The sequence below is a fragment of the Leucoraja erinacea genome, chromosome 34 (genome assembly GCF_028641065.1).
Source record: "Leucoraja erinacea ecotype New England chromosome 34, Leri_hhj_1, whole genome shotgun sequence".
Lineage (NCBI taxonomy): Eukaryota > Metazoa > Chordata > Chondrichthyes > Rajiformes > Rajidae > Leucoraja > Leucoraja erinaceus.
In genome coordinates, this window is record NC_073410.1 from 2,296,072 (window position 1) to 2,312,936 (window position 16,865).

General features: G+C 45.9%; 3 protein-coding genes across 3 annotated transcripts; all 3 read right to left on the bottom strand.

The window, feature by feature from the left end:
- Window positions 1-2,347: 2,347 nt before the first annotated feature.
- On the bottom strand, window positions 2,348-8,116 carry LOC129712902 (peptidyl-prolyl cis-trans isomerase-like). The gene is made up of 6 exons (XM_055661639.1): window positions 8,004-8,116; window positions 6,118-6,148; window positions 5,945-6,033; window positions 4,543-4,639; window positions 2,954-3,029; window positions 2,348-2,851 (listed from the first exon to the last, which is right to left on the bottom strand). Exons 1-6 carry the CDS (start codon window positions 8,070-8,072, stop codon window positions 2,716-2,718), a joined length of 498 nt encoding a protein of 165 aa, XP_055517614.1. The 5' UTR covers window positions 8,073-8,116; the 3' UTR covers window positions 2,348-2,715.
- Window positions 8,117-9,458: 1,342 nt separating this feature from the next.
- LOC129712840 (peptidyl-prolyl cis-trans isomerase-like) lies at window positions 9,459-10,241 on the bottom strand (the record flags this gene model as incomplete). The annotated part of the gene is made up of 3 exons (XM_055661559.1): window positions 9,459-9,921; window positions 10,014-10,102; window positions 10,187-10,241. Coding segments are annotated over 3 exons (348 nt in total), but the record flags the coding sequence as incomplete, so codon positions are not given.
- A 4,515-nt stretch (window positions 10,242-14,756) lies between these two features.
- Window positions 14,757-16,159, bottom strand: LOC129712901 (uncharacterized). The gene is made up of 5 exons (XM_055661638.1): window positions 16,094-16,159; window positions 15,921-16,009; window positions 15,732-15,828; window positions 15,060-15,135; window positions 14,757-14,967 (listed from the first exon to the last, which is right to left on the bottom strand). Exons 2-5 carry the CDS (start codon window positions 15,927-15,929, stop codon window positions 14,814-14,816), a joined length of 336 nt encoding a protein of 111 aa, XP_055517613.1. The 5' UTR covers window positions 15,930-16,009; window positions 16,094-16,159; the 3' UTR covers window positions 14,757-14,813.
- Between the last annotated feature and the right edge of the window lie 706 nt (window positions 16,160-16,865).

The following is a 16,865-nucleotide window of genomic DNA, read 5'->3' on the forward strand; positions in this document are numbered from 1 at the left end:
GCTGGGGGGCAGTGTTAGCTGTGAGGAGGATGCTAGGAGACTGCAGGGTGACTTGGATAGGCTGGGTGAGTGGGCAAATGTTTGGCAGATGCAGTATAATGTGGATAAATGTGAGGTTATCCATTTTGGTGGCAAAAAAACAGGAAAGCAGAGACTATTATCTAAATGGTGGCCGATTGGGGAAAGGGGGAGATGCAGCGAGACCTGGGTGTCATGGTACACCAGTCATTGAAGGTAGGCATGCAGGTGCAGCAGGCAGTAAAGAAAGCGAATGGTATGTTAGCTTTCATTGCAAAAGGATTTGAGTATAGGAGCAGAGAGGTTCTACTGCAGTTGTACAGGGTCTTGGTGAGACCACACCTGGAGTATTGCGTACAGTTTTGGTCTCCAAATCTGAGGAAGGACATTATTGCCATAGAGGGAGTGCAGAGACGGTTCACCAGACTGATTCCTGGGATGTCAGGACTGTCTTATGAAGAAAGACTGGATAGACTTGGTTTATACTCTCTAGAATTTAGAAGATTGAGAGGGGATCTTATAGAAACTTACAAAATTCTTAAGGGGTTGGACAGGCTAGAGGCAGGAAGATTGTTCCCGATGTTAGGGAAGTCCAGGACAAGGGGTCACAGCTTAAGGATAAGGGGGAAATCCTTTAAAACCGAGATGAGAAGAACTTTTTTCACGCAGAGAGTGGTGAATCTCTGGAACTCTCTGCCACAGAGGGTAGTTGAGGCCAGTTCATTGGCTATATTTAAGAGGGAGTTAGATGTGGCCCTTGTGGCTAAGGGGATCAGGGGGTATGGAGAGAAGGCAGGTACGGGATACTGAGTTGGATGATCAGCCATGATCATATTGAATGGCGGTGCAGGCTCGAAGGGCCGAATGGTCTACTCCTGCACCTAATTTCTATGTTTCTATGTATCCTGTACCTGCTTTCTCTCCATAGATGGGAGAGGGAAGAAGGAGGAGTGACTGGTCCTGAAACAGGTATCTGCTAAATGAGATTATCCTTGCGTCTAAACACTTGTCATTGTTGGCAGCGTTTAATTACCAAGCATTATTCCCTCATCATGTATCCATCACTGTAGATACATTGATTGTAATCAGCTTTCCAGCACACCAACAAAAGCTTTTCATTGTACCTCGGTACACGTGACAATAAACTAAACTGTACATTGCAAAGCTCGGAGATGCAGTGTGGGGCAGATAACATAAGGGGTAATAAAAATGAACAGCAGATGCTGGTTTATACGCAAGATAAACACACAGTGCTGGAGTAACTCAGCGGGACAGGCAGCTGAGTTACTGGAGAATGTGGATATAGACAATATGTGCAAGAGTAGGCCATTTGGCTCTTCGAGCCAGCACTGCAATTTAATGTGATCATGGTTGATAAGTAACATTTCAGGGCCATGACCCCAAATATCACGTACTCCTTTTCTCCAGAGATGCTGCCTGCCCGGCTGAGTTACTCCAGCGTGTTGTGTCTATCTTAGCTAGCGTGAGGTGTAGCAACGGCAGAAACGTGGGGCTGAAGATGTAGAGTGGATGCAGCCTTCCTGACCTCTCGCCTGCTGGACACCAACCCTGGTAGCTCCAGACGTCTCCAGCTCCCACAGAATTGTGTGCCTAGTTACCTTGCAGTGAGCTGCTGTGGACAGGGAGGAAACAAACTGCACACTCACCAGTCGCTCACTCAAGCCCAACGTCACAGTGGCAGCGGGCCAAGCTGCTACATCACAACTCCAATGTTGCAGGTTCGAGTCTGACCTCGGCTGCTGCCTGTGTGGAGTGTGCACACATTCTCCTCGTTAGCCACCTGGCTTCCCCCCTATAATGTGCTATTGGGTTAATTGGTTCCTACCCAGTCCCACTTGTGTATGCTGGGGAAAGGAGAGGTGAAAGACTTGTGTGTGTGTGTGTGTGAGGAAGAGTTAAAAAGGGCAGGGGTTGATTAATTGATGAAAACAAGAAAGAAAAGTAAAACAAATTAAATATAAATCAATCTTTAGATCAATATATAACCAGTTTATACTTTCGAAGCCATTGAAAGTCTCATGGAGAGTTGTGAATGCATATCGATTATATATATTTAATTGTTATAATATCTTACTATTCATTTATACATCTACATTTATTTATCCCTCGATCTGTATACATGAATAAAGATAGATAGATAAATAATTAGTAAGAGATTCATATAAATAAATATGAATGAAAATTAAAAAAAACCTAGGTGAATAAATAAGAAATGAATAGAAATAACTAAAGTGGAATGAAAATAATAATGCAAATAAATAACAAGGAGATAGTTAGATATCAATCAATCAATCAATCAATCAATCAAAGGAGATAGATAGATTATGTTTTAGAGTTGCTGCTTGCAGTGCTGGTGATCCGGGTTCGATCCCGACTATGGGTGCTGTCTATGCGGAGTCTGTACGTTCTGTCATAACCGCGTGGGTTTTCTCCAAGGTTGCCACCCACGCTGCAAAGTCGTACAGGTTTGAGGGTTAATTGGCTTGGGGTTAGTGTCAATTGTCGCTAGTGTGTGCAGGGTAGTGTTAGGGTGCGGGGATCGCTGGTCGGCACGGACTCGGTGGGCCGAAGGGCCTGTTTCCGCACTGTACCTCTAAGCCGAACTGAAGTAAACCAAAATGGGCGTTCCAAATGATGGTATTTTATTTGAACTGTATGATTCCTATCACACACGGTTTAGGACAACTGCCCGCAATCGGTGATGGTAATGGTGGTCGTGGGCGCGCCGTCCTCACTGCCGTAGCCCTCCATCTTCATCACGATATCCATGCCTTCCACCACCGCACCAAACACAACGTGCTTTTTATTCAACCTACAGCGATGAAGAAGACACCAACGTTAATCGGCAGTGCCCAGACCCCGAGATTCAGACCCCAAATGCAAGGGGGGTGGGGGGGGAACAGGGCCAGCTCACCATGTTGTTTTCTTGGTACAAATAAAGAACTGGGAGCCATTTGTATCTTTCCCACTATTGGCCATGGACAGTATACCTGCAATGGGAAGATGGCAAACGTGTTAGAGGCCTTTAAAATGATGAGAGGGATAGACAGAGTTGACGTGGATAAGCTTTTCCCATTGAGAGTAGGGAAAACATAGAAACATAGAAATTAGGTGCAGGAGTAGGCCATTCGGCCCTTCGAGCCTGCACCGCCATTCAATATGATCATGGCTGATCATCCAACTCAGTATCCAGTACCTGCCTTCTCTCCATACCCTCTGATCCCCTTAGCCACAAGGGCCACATCTATCTCCCTCTTAAACATAGCCAATGAACTGGCCTCGACTACCCTCTGTGGCAGAGAGTTCCAGAGATTCACCACTCTCTGTGTGAAAAAAGTTCTTCTCATCTCGGTTTTAAAGGATTTCCCCCTTATCCTTAAGCTGTGACCCCTTGTCCTGGACTTCCCCAACATCGGGAGCAATCTTCCTGCATTTAGCCTGTCCAACCCCTTAAGAATTTTGTAAGTTTCTATAAGATCCCCTCTCAATCTCCTGAATTCTAGAGATTCTAGGAAGATTCAAACAAGAGGACATGACTTGAGAATTAAGGGACAGAAGTTTAAGGGTAACATGAGGGGGAACTTCTTTACTCACAGAGTGGTGGCTGTGTTGAATGAGCTTCCAGTGGAAGTGGTGGAGGCAGGTTTGATTTTATCATTTAAAAATAAATTGGATAGGTATATGGACGGGAAAGGAATGGAGGGTTATGGTCTGAGTGCAGGTAGATGGGACATGGGGAAAATAAGTGTTCGGCACGGACTTGAAGGGCCGAGATGGCCTGTTTTCCGTGCTATAATTGTTATATGGTTATATGGTGTTCAGATTCTCCATAACGACAAGATATTCTTCGGGAGAGTTGGAAAGAACCAGGCGTGAAGAAAGAGCAGAGAGCAAATTTGGAGCGGTCTTGGCTTATAACATGCAGGTGTACAGAGATACAGTGAGAATCGTTTATTTGTTTGCTACCCAGTCAATGCATACCATACATGAGCACAGCCACACCATGCACAAGTACAATAGGTAGCACTAAGAGAAATGCCAGAGTGCCACATATAGTGCTATTTACGAAGAAAATGTATTTTTTTTTTTTAAAGTGCAAGGTCTACAATGAGGTAGGTTGGAAGATCAGGACCACACCCTAGCTTATGGGAGGACCATTCCGTAGTCTGATACATATTACATATTCTGTTGTGCTGCTGCAAGTAAGAGTTTCATTGTTCTAGCTGGGACACATGACAATAAACCACTGTTGACTATGGCAGAGGGAATGAAGCTCTTCCGGAATCTGGAGGAATGTGCTTTCAAGCTTTTGCATTCAGGAGAGACAAATAGAGGTTCAGCAAAGAAGAGAGAAAGAATATGAAAAAAAAAAAAAAAAAATTCGAACAATATTCAGCACTTATTCCTTCGCTCCAAACAGACACAACTCTCTGGATGTCATTCCTCCCTCTTCCACTCAAACCCTGGAACGGGTCAATAAAATGAGACCACATATGTATTTACCTTTCCCTGTGTGCTTCAGTTCAAAATTCTCATCTTCAAACGTGTCCCCATAGATGGACTTGCCTCCAGTGCCATTGTTTGCCGTGAAATCACCACCCTGTATGATTCAAGGTTGAATATGTGCCGTCAGTTAACATGGAACATAGAAACAGAGAAAAGAGGTGGAGGAGTAGGCCATTCGGCCCTTCGAGCCAGCACCGCCATCCAATATGATCATGGCTGATCATCCAAAATCAGTACCCCGTTCCTACTTTTTCCCCATATCCCTTCATTCCGTTAGACCTAAGAGCTCTCTCTTGAAAACATCCAGTGAATTGGCCTCCACTGCCTTCTCTGGCACAGAATTCCACAGATTCACAACTCTCTGGGTGAAAAAGTTTATCCTCATCTCCGTCCTAAATGGCCAATCCCTTATTCTTAAACTGTGACCCCTGGTTCTTGACTCCCCCAACATGGAGAACATTTTTCCTGCATCTAACCCGTCCAATCCCTTAATAGCAGTACACAGGAAGAGCTCCCTTGTACCTCTGTGCTACACCAGTGCCAAGACACAATCCATATCCTCATTCCCTGTACATCCATGTGCCTATCCAAACATCCCTTAAATGCCACTATCTTATCTGTCTCCACCTGCTAGCCCTGGCAGTTCCAGTTACCCACTACCCTCTGTCTAACAAAACTTGCCCCACAGTCTCGTTTCGCTATCGTGTTAAAGCTATGTCCTCTAGTATGTTTAAGAAGGAACTGCAGATGCTGGAAAATCGAAGGTAGACAAAAATGCTGGCGTCTGAAGAAGGGTTTTGGCCCAAAACGTTGCCTATTTCCTTTGCTCCATAAATGCTGCCTCAACCGCTGAGTCCCTCCAGTATGGGCCACTTTTGGTTAGTTCAGTTTAGAGATACACGCCGGGAACAAGCCCTTCGGCCCATCGGGTCTGCACTGACCAGCGATCCCTGCTCATTAACACTATCCTGCACACACTGGGGACAATTTTTACATTTACCAAGCCATTTAACCTACAAATCTTTAAACCTGTACGTATTTGGAGAGTGGGAGGAAACCGAAGATCTCGAAGAAAACCCACACAGATCACGGGGAAAACGTACAAACTCCGTACAGACAGCATCCGTAGTCGGGATCGAACCCGGGTCTCCAGCGGTGCATTTGCTGTAAGGCAGCAATACTACCGCTGCGCCACAGTGCCAGGGAAAAAGATTGTTACCCTATCCATGCCTTTCATAATGTTATATACTTCAATCAGGTCTCTCCGCAAACTCCGGCAATCCATGTCTGTCGTTTAACCTCTCCCTGTAGCTAATACCTTCATCATTGTGGCAAAGTGCCCATATCCTCGCTGTTGAATCAAGAGCAGGGAGGTGACCTTGAACACACTGCACCTCACCTGGCACATGAAATCGGGAATGATCCGGTGAAAAGTCGAGCCCTTGTAACCAAAACCCTTCTCCCCGGTACACAAGGCACGGAAGTTCTCTGCAACAAAACCACTCAGGGTTAGACCACATGCTTAAACGATGGAGACTTTGTTCAACTCAACGCGACAAGCCTGGGACTCACCTGCAGTCTTTGGGACAACATCAGCCCTGAGCTGGAAGAGACAAGAGGCACAGCGTCAGAACACCAACCCATGCACAATAATTACTCTGCCACAATACCGCTGAAAGCAACACTGTCGAGAGAGTTCTTAACTCCAAGTCTTGCAAAGCAAAGAAAAACCATCTATAAAGATTTAGAATTTTGTAAATTGCCCCTAGTGTGTACGTTAGTGGGAGATATTCTGTTACATATTGTGTCGTGCTGCTGCAAGTAAGAATATCATTGTTCTATCTGGGACACACAACAATAAAACACTCTTGACTCTTGAATCTGGGGAGGATTTATAACTATCTGGAGGGAATAAAGTTGGATTAGATCAATATACTGTATAATCAGTGTTGAACAAGTTGGTGATAGTCAATGTACTTGGTGGGGCAAAGGGCCTGTTTCCATGCTGTATCTCTCTATATCCATCACACATCTCCAAACCAGCTGGCACCTCCCACACGATGGAAACTTTTAGGCTATTGTTTCATCCATCAGGTGCCTGCTCCTGACATAACACTGTGAACAGGCTGAGCCCAAGATGTGTTAATTCCCCTGTGGACTATTCCCTGCGGTGCTGACTCTGACACCACTGCACATGCATCACACTGCCCCAATGCATCAACCAGCACAGAGTCACCATCTGAAACTGAGTCTGCAATAATCTTTCTAAATCCCACCCCATCCCATCCCATCCCATCCCCCATACTCTTGCTATTGAGGGAGTGCAGCGTAGGTTTACAAGGTTAATTTCCGGGATGGCGGGACTGACATATGCTGAGAGAATGGAGCAGCTGGGCTTGTACACTCTGGAGTTTAGAAGGATGAGAGGCTATCTCATTGAAACATATAAGACACGCTAGAGGCAGGAAACATGTTCCCGATGTTGGGGGAGTCCAGAACCAAAGGTCACAGTTTAAGAATAAGGAGTAAGCCATTTAGAACGGAGACGAGGAAACACTTTTTCTCACAGAAAGTTGTGAGTCTGTGGAATTCTCTGCCTCAGGGGGCGGTGGAGGCAGGTTCTCTGGATACTTTCAATAGAAAGCTAGATAGGGCTCTTAAAACTAGCAGAGTCAGGGGATATGGGGAGAAGGTAGGAACGGGGACTGATTGGGGATGATCAGCCATGACCACATTGAATGGCGGTGCTGGCTCGAAGGGCCGAATGGCCTCTACTCCTGCACCTATTGTCTATTACTGATGATATTGGTGATGTTAGTACATCTATTTATTGTTGCGTTAATGGACCTGTTACGTGCAGTAAGCGAAGACGCCATCGTTCCGTGCAGGAGGGAACTGCAGATGCTGGTTTAAACCGAAGATAGGCACAAAATGCTGGAGTAACTCAGCGGGACAGAAGAAGGGTCTCGGCCCGAATCATCACCCATTCCTTCTCTCCAGAGATGCTGCCTGTCCTGCTGAGTTACTCCAGCGTGTCCTTGTTCCGTTCCTGGGTACATTTGACAATCTGCAGTGTAGCTACTTGTAAATCCCCACCGTTTGATGCCTGGTTCACAAGTAGAGTGTCCTGCTCTTGCCCCAAGGCTCATCAATATCCCACTTCCAGCACTTGAAACCATAAAACTCACCAGTGGCTAGTTCCTGCACTCTATTCAAACTCACTGTAGGGAGGGGTGGAGGGGGGAGGGGGGTAGTGTTTGGGACATCTGTTGGAGATGGGAGTAAACTGTGCAGATCTCCAGAGATGCTGTCAGACCCCCTGAGTTGCTCCAGCTTTTGGTGCCTATCTAAGGTCCTTTAGGTTGGGTATTCTATAGGGGGGTTTTAAGAGTCTGAAGGCTCGGGCATAAGGTGTATGGGGTTTGCCTCCACTCCTCCCGCTTGCCCCAGTAACTCACCTCCACGACAATACGCCCCATCGCTTTCTTCTTCGTAGCTACGTCCATGTAAACCCGAGGATTGGCCATGGCACCGCTCGGCTCTGCGGCTCCTGGAGTCTGCGGGAGTGAGGACCAGGTACATCTCACCTGGAGCTCCCTCCCCCACCTCTGGGGGCGGGGATTATACACTCTACCTATCACACAGTTGTACAACACTCCACCCCCACGCATCCCAAGGGAGAGGAAGCAACTGGGGCAGATACTCAGAGATAAATGTGTAGCAAGGAACTGCAGATGCTGGTTTAAACCGAAGATAGACACAAAGAGCTGGAGACTCTAGGGTCTGAAGAAGGGTCTCATCTGTTCCTTCGCTCCATAGATGCTGCCTCACCCACTGAGTTTCTCCAGCATTTTTGTCTACCTTCAATTTTTCCAGCATCTGCAGTCCTTTCTTAAACACCTTTTAGAAAGGAGGTGAGGAAAAACTTCTTTAGTCAGAGGGTAGTTAATCAGTGGAACTCATTGCCACTGAGGGCTGTGGAGGCCAAGTCAGTGGATATTTTAAGGCGAGATAGATGGGTGTCAGGGGTTATGGGGAGAAGGCAGGAAAATGGGACTAGGAGGCAGAGATCAGCCATGATCGAATGGTGGAGTAGACTCGATGGGCCGAATGGCCTAATTCTACTACGATGACTTGTGAACTTGTGTCAGAGGCAGGAATCGCAGGTGCCATTGTTATTGACTCTGTGAGTGTGGCAACAACAAAGTCTCTGTTATTGTCAGTGTCTCGTGGTCCCCTGTGGCTATGTTGACTGAAGATAATGCATCTCACTGTATTTACCAGCGCGCGTGCATTCACAAACATGCGTCCCAAAATGTTCATGTGATTAGAAATACTGCTCCAAGAAGCAGGCAAGTTGCTGCCTCAAAAAGGCTGGCAGTATCATCAAAGACCCACACCATCCTGGCCACACACAAATCTCCCTGCTACCTTCAGGCAGAAGGTACAGGAGCCTGAAGACTGCAACAACCAGGTTCAGGAATAGCTACTTCCCCACAGCCATCTGGCTATTAAACCTGGCTCGGACAAAACTCTGATTATTAATAACCCATTTTCTGTTATTTGCACTTTATTTATTCATGTGTGTATATATTTATTTATTCATGTGTGTATATTTATTTTATATTATGTGGTATATGGACACACTGATCTGTTTTGTAGTAAATGCCTACTATGTTCTGTGTGCTGAAGCAAAGCAAGAATTTCATTGTCCTATACAGGGACACATGACAATAAACTCACTTGAACTTGAACTTGAAGAGCAGAGGGGAATTTCAAGGGATAGGGTAGGAAGTGGTACAGAGGTCAGTAAAACAGTTCAGTTCATGTCACGTGTACTGAGGTACAGTGAAAAGCTTTTGACGCAAGCTAACCAGTCAGCAGAAAGACAATACACAATTCCAATTCAGCCACTTACAGAGTATAGATACATGATGAGGGAATAATGTTTAGTGCAAGGCAAAGTTATCAAGGATAGTCCGAGGGTCACCAAGAAGGTAGATATTAATTCAGCACCGCTCTCTGGTTGTGAAAACCAGCAAAAACTGAACAATGACACAAATGTATAAATGAAAACCAAAACCATAACAGCCAATGCCCCTTTCCCCCCAAATGACACAAGTGGCTGCAGATGTCAGAAACTTAAAACAAGACACAGAGCGCAGGATGAACTCATTGGGTCAGAGAGCATTTACGGAGGGAATGGAAAGCCAACATCACTTCCTCTTCTGGGCAAACTTTGCCAGAGGCCAATGCAGTTCGGAGAGAATCTACTTTACCTGGTCCTGTGTGCTTCAGTTTGAAATTCTCATCAGCAAATTTTTCCCCGTAGATGGACTTTCCACCAGTGCCATTATTTTCCGTGAAGTCACCGCCCTGTGTGTTTCAAGGTTGAAGGTGCCGTTAGTTAATATGGAACGGCAGAATCAAGAACATCGGTATAACGTTAACCACCGACCGCTCCTCACCTGGCACATGAAGTCATTAATGATCCGGTGAAAAGTTGAGTCCTTGTAACCAAAACCCTTCTCCCCGGTACACAAGGCACGGAAGTTCTCTGCAACAAAACCACTCAGGGTTAGACCACATGTTTAAACGATGGAGACTTTGTTCAACTCAACGTGACAAGCCTGGGACTCACCTGCAGTCTTTGGGACAACATCAGCCCTGAGCTGGAAGAGACAAGAGGCACAGCGTCAGAACACCAACACATGCACAATAATTACTCTGCCACATTGCCGCTGTAATTAGTGCAGCACACTAATTAGTGCAGCTCACAAGGTCATTAAGTGATAGGAGCAGAATTAGGCCATTCGGCCCATCAAGTCTACTCCGCCATTCAATCATGGCTGATCCACATTCTCATGCCTTCTCCCCATAACCTGACCCCCGTACTAATCAAAGGTGATAGAGCTGCTGCCTCACGGAGCCAGAGACCAGAGTTCGATCTTATTCTCGGGTGCTGTCTATGTGGAGTTTGCACGCATGGGTTTTCTCCGGTTCCTCCCATATCCCAAAGACATGCAGGTTTGTAGTTTAATTGGCCCCTGTAAATTGCCCCGAGTGTATAGGGAGTGGATGAGAAAATGGGACAACATAGAAAGTTTAACTTGCTAGGCTTTGTCCTGCCCCCACCTCTTCTCTCTTCCCCCCTCCACTATCACAGTCTGAAGAAGAGCCCCAGACTCTATCCATGTTCTGCAGAGTTGTCGCCCGACCCGCTGAGTTACTCCAGCATTTTGTGGTCTACCTGAAGCAAATGGTCGATGATCAAGGAGTCATCATCCACCCAATGGCAAACACTTGTGGGTGGGTGACTATGTTTCATCCTGAGAGGCTGCGTAACTGAGGACTCTCCGGTTTACAGCCTGTACCCAAGGATACGCTCAGGGACAGACATCAAGCTCTGCTGGAAGACCATCAACTCTGTGAAGGAATCTCCTTGGTCTGCATGAAGCTTGCTGGTCTCCCAGCAGAGTGAGATGTCCGTCAGGGAATGTTCAGACGGCAGGAATAAATGCTGAGGGAAGCACTGAAACTTGGTGCAGCCAACGCCAAGGCTCTGTCCTTCTGCTGTTGGACATTGAGGGGCAGAGTCCGGTGGGGGCACAAGGGAAGGGATATCACCAAAGAGGCCACGAGAAAGGCAACAGTATCATTGTCACAAAAACGGCAACATTGATTCCAAAGACCAACACTCAAAACGTATGAACATGTAGAGACAAGGAACTGCAGATGCTGCTTAATACATCCAAGGACACAAAGTGCTGGAGTAACTCAGCTGGACAGGCAGCATCTCTGGAGAGAAGGAATAGGTGATGTTTGGTGTCGAGACCCTTCTTCAGACGATCCTTTACCTGGCCACATGGTGGAGCCGTTGTTCTTCCATTGGCCAGCCGTGCCTTCAATGGCCCAGGCTGCAAGTTGTCAAAATAAGTTTTTTTCCCCCAATGAAGATAAGGCACAAAATGCTGCAGTAACTCAGAGGGACAGGCAGCATCTCTGGAGAGAAGGGATGGGTGGCATGTTGAGACCAGTCTTCAGACCCAAATTCTTCCATTGTATAGTTGAGCTATTTTTCTTTAAATGCTCCCCATTCTTTTCCTGTGCTGTTTTTTTTTTTAAAGCTGTTGGCGAGTTTTTTTGGGGGAACGATCTACACCCCTTGCGCTGAGCGCTGCAACATTTTAGCCAGTTGCCAACAATCTGCGACTGGAGAAGGTGGATGCCAATTGCAACGAGTTGTGACTGAGATCCCAGATCACATCATCAATCACACATCACTCGCCCTGCCATTCGCTGCAACCGAGACATGTCTAGTCAAGACAAGTCACTTTTATTTCTATAGCACATTTAAAAAACAACTCTCGTTGACCAAAGTGCTTTATATTGATGGAGATACGAACGTTATACAACATTGGTTCATAGATTAAGTACATACATCACTACATACATATAGCCCTCCCTCAGAGGATGTCAAGAAAGGCTTGAGAGTAAAGATGAGTTTTAAGTCTCGACATAAAGGAGTCGATGGAGGGGGCAGTTTGTTCTGATGGGAAGAAGGATGCTGCTGTTCCACAGTCTAGGAGCTGCAACTGCAAAGGCACAGTCGCCCCTGAGCTTATGCCTAGACCGCGGGATATTCAGCAACCCCAAGTCGGCCGATCTAAAGGACCTGGAGGTGGTGTGGTGGGTGAGCAGACTTTTGATGTAGGTGGGGGCAAGCCCATTGAGGGCTTTGTAGACATAAAGGAGGATCTTGAAATGTATACGGAACCGCACAGGGAGCCAGTGGAGAGAGGCCAGGATCGGGGTGATGTGGTCCCTTTTTCGGGTGCCCATCTGGAGCCTCGCTGCGGCGTTTTGGACCAGTTGCAGGCGGGACAGGGAAGATTGGCCGATGCCAGTGTAGAGGGAGTTGCAGTAATCTAGGCGGGAGGAGATAAATGTGTGGATGATCTTTTCGAGGTCGTCAAACTGGAGGAATCGTTTTATTTTAGCTATCGTCCGAAGCTGGAAGAAATGACGGCGGAAATCAAAGCAAAACAAAACCCCTTGCATGTGAAAGGACTTCATCTAGTTGGTTCCTTTGAACAAGGCCACGTTTTGGATACATCAGACTGTGCAATGAGCAACACAAGAGAAGTACCAAGGGTGCAAGTCTGCTGACACTTAAAATATATATTTTAATAAATGCTAGAAAATCAGTGGCTCTGGCTCGATCAGCTGATCTTTTTTTTTAATACAAACATTATCAGCATCTGCAGTTCTTTTTTTTTAAAAAGAAACATATTTTAAACAAATTCAATTTCAATTCATGTCGTTGAATGACTGGAAAAGACCAGGTATAAAACAATTTAAAGCATAACTTACTGCAATCCTTGTGGGCTGTAGTATTGAAAAACAAGGAACTGCAGAGTTGCTGTTATACAGAAAAAGACACAGTGCTGGAGTGCAGGGGGGGTCTATTTCCCCATTATATCGTACAGGTTTTCTCATATCATATAGTATTAATTGAAAACATAAGATTACTCCCATATTAATGAAGTATTTTAAGATCAGAATATTCTCAGAATATCATATACATGAGTGTCAGGAGCAGAATTAGGCCATTCGGCCCATCGAGTCTTCTCTGTTATTCAATCATGGCTGATCTATCTTCTCCTCCTAACCCCATTCTCCTGCCTTCTCCCCATAACTGCCTGACACCAGTAATAAGTAAAGCTAGTGCATTGGTAAATCCTGCTGAGCAGGTAACAGAATGCCAGTGATTCAGGGAATTAGGTGAGTATTTAATGCTAGATGAGTAATATCTAAATACTTTTTGATAAAAGATGACTGAAAGCCATCTGTGTGAGCTGCTAACTCAAGGCAACATTTAACATCTGAATTCTTTCATTACAATTATTTTATGACCACACTTCACTAGAAAGTCTTAAATAGAACATGAATGGCACTATGTAAGTTGGAGTATTTGTGTTCCAAGTTTGCACCCTATTGTGCAGTTGGTAGATGTGTTGTCCCACAGAAACCTGGTTCATCCTCACTTTACCTGTTGTCTCCTAACTTGAGGAAGGACATTCTTGCTATTGAGGGAGTGCAGCGTAGGTTTCCAGGTTAATTCCCAGGATGGCGGAACTGTCACATGATGAATGGATGGAGCGGCTGGGCTTGTATTCGCTGAAATTTAGAAGGATAAGAGCGGGTCTTATAGAAACATGTAAAATTATTAAGGGATTGGACCCGCGAGATGCTGGAAACATGTTCCGGATGTTGGGGGAGTCCAGAATCAGGGGCCACAGTTTAAGAATAAGGGGTAGGCTATTTAGAGATGAGGCTTTTTCACCCAGGGAGTTGTGAATCTGTGGAATTCTCTACCTCAGCAGTGGAGACCAATTCACTGGATGCATTCAATAGAGGGTTGGATAGAGCTCTTAGTGCAAGTGGAATCGAGGCATATGGGAAGAAGGCAGGAACGGGGTATTGTTTGTGGATGATCAGCCATGATCACATTGAATGGTGATTCTGGCTCAGAGGGACGAATGGCCTACTCCTGCACCTATTGTCTATGTATCTATGTAGAGTTTGCATGTACTCGCTGTGATCCTGTGAGTTTCCCCTTGGTGCACCAGTTACATCTCAAGGGCGTAAGGGTTGGTGGGTTAACTGGCCTCTAGACAACTGCAATGAATGTGCTGGTGAGCGTTGGAATCTGGAGGGAGTTGATGAGAATGAGGGGAGAATAAAAAATGGGATAAACGTTTAATGCATGTAGTTTGTTGATGGTCGGTAGGCTGTTTGTGCTATATCTGTCTATAATTCAATAAGAAATGGCTGTTCTTGGTGATAAGGTTCACCAGGCAAGGTGGAGACGTTGGAGTAACTTCCAGCTCTCTCAGGTTTAGTTAGTTTAGAGATACAGCGTGAAAACAGGCCCATCGACCCACCGAGTCTGCGCTGACCAGTGATCTCGGCACACCAACACGATCCTACGCACACTAGAGGCAAATTGCAATTATACATGGCCAATTAACCAACAAACCATTACATATTTGGAGTGTGGGGGGAAACCGGAGATAGCCCATGAGCGTACAAACTCCATACAGACAGTGCCCGTAGTCCGGATCGACCCAGAGTCTCTGACGCTGTAAGGCAGCAACTCTACCGCTGCGCCACCCACTAGTGATGTAAAATTAGGATCATCCAAATAATGCGAGTCACAAATGATCATACTTTATTTGAACTGCATGCTTCCAAACGCAAATACATTAGGGCAACTGTCCACAATCAGTGATGACAACAGGGACAGATTTCTTCGATTTGGTGCCACCTTTTTCTGACGGCTTGCTAGTTTCTTCCATCTTCCTGACAACATCCATGCCCTCTACCACCGAACCAAACACAACATGCTTGCCATCTAACCTATAACACAAAGCAGGTGATATTATTTACCTCCAATATTATCAATAAATAACTGCAAAATAGATTTTTTTTTTTTTTAATTGGCAGCTTACCATTCAGTTTTCACGGTGCAGAGAAAGAACTGGGAACCATTTGTGTCTTTTCCAGAGTTGGCCATGGACAGGATACCTGCAATGTGAAGATGGCAAATGTGCTCAGATTGTCTTTGTAAGCAAGATATTAAAATGTAGATAGAAGCAGGCAAGAGCAGAGTGGAATCTCAAGGGGAGAGGTGAGGAAGTGGTACAGAGGTCAGTAAAACAGTGCAGTTCATGTCACGTGTACTGAGGTACAGTGAAAAGCTTTTGACGCAAGCTAACCAGTCAGCAGAAAGACAATACACGATTCCAATTCAGCCACTTACAGAGTATAGATACATGATGAGGGAATAATGTTTAGTGCAAGGCAAAGTTATCAAGGATAGTCCGAGGGTCACCAAGAAGGTAGATAGTAATTCAGCACCGCTCTCTGGTTGTGAAAACCAGCAAAAACTGAACAATGGCACAAATGTATAAATGAAAACCAAAACCATAACAGCCAATGCCCCTTTCCCCCCAAATGACACAAGTGGCTGCAGATGTCAGAAACTTAAAACAAGACACAGAGCGCAGGATGAACTCATTGGGTCAGAGAGCATTTACGGAGGGAATGGAAAGGCAACATCACTTCCTCTTCTGGGCAAACTTTGCAAGAGGCCAATGCAGTTCGAACAGAATCTACTTTACCTGGTCCTTCGTGCTTCAGTTTGAAATTCTCATCAGCAAATTTTTCCCCGTAGATGGACTTTCCACCAGTGCCATCATTTGCCGTGAAGTCACCGCCCTGTGTGTTTCAAGGTTGAAGGTGCCGTTAGTTAATATGGAACGGCAGAATCAAGAACATCGGTATAACGTTAACCACCGACCGCTCCTCACCTGGCACATGAAGTCATTAATGATCCGGTGAAAAGTTGAGCCCTTGTAACCAAAACCCTTCTCCCCAGTACACAAGGCACGGAAGTTCTCTGCAACAAAACCACTCAGGGTTAGACCACATGTTTAAACGATAGAGACTTTGTTCAACTCAACGTGACAAGCCTGGGACTCACCTGCAGTCTTTGGGACAACATCAGCCCTGAGCTGGAAGAGACAAGAGGCACAGCGTCAGAACACCAACACATGCACAATAATTACTCTGCCACATTACCGCTGTAATTAGTGCAGCACAGTGGCTCACAAGGTCATTAAGTGATAGGAGCAGAATTAGGCCATTCGGCCCATCAAGTCTACTCCGCCATTCAATCATGGCTGATCCACATTCTCATGCCTTCTCCCCATAACCTGACCCCCGTACTAATCAAAGGTGATAGAGCTGCTGCCTCACGGAGCCAGAGACCAGAGTTCGATCTTATTCTCGGGTGCTGTCTATGTGGAGTTTGCACGCATGGGTTTTCTCCGGTTCCTCCCATATCCCAAAGACATGCAGGTTTGTAGTTTAATTGGCCCCTGTAAATTGCCCCGAGTGTATAGGGAGTGGATGAGAAAGTGGGATAACATAGAAAGTTTCACTTGCCAGGCTTTGTCCTGCCCCCACCTCTTCTCTCTTCCCTCCTCCACTATCACAGTCTGAAGAAGAGCCCCGATCCAAAACTCTATCCATGTTCTGCAGAGGTGTCGCCCGACCCGCTGAGTTACTCCAGCACTTTGTGGTCTACCTGAAGCAAATGGTCGATGATCAAGGAGTCATCATCCACCCAATGGCAAACACTGTTGGGTGGGTGACTATGTTTCATCCTGAGAGGCTGCGTAACTGAGGACTCTCCGGTTTACAGCCTGTACCCAAGGATACGCTCAGGGACAGACATCAAGCTCTGCTGGAAG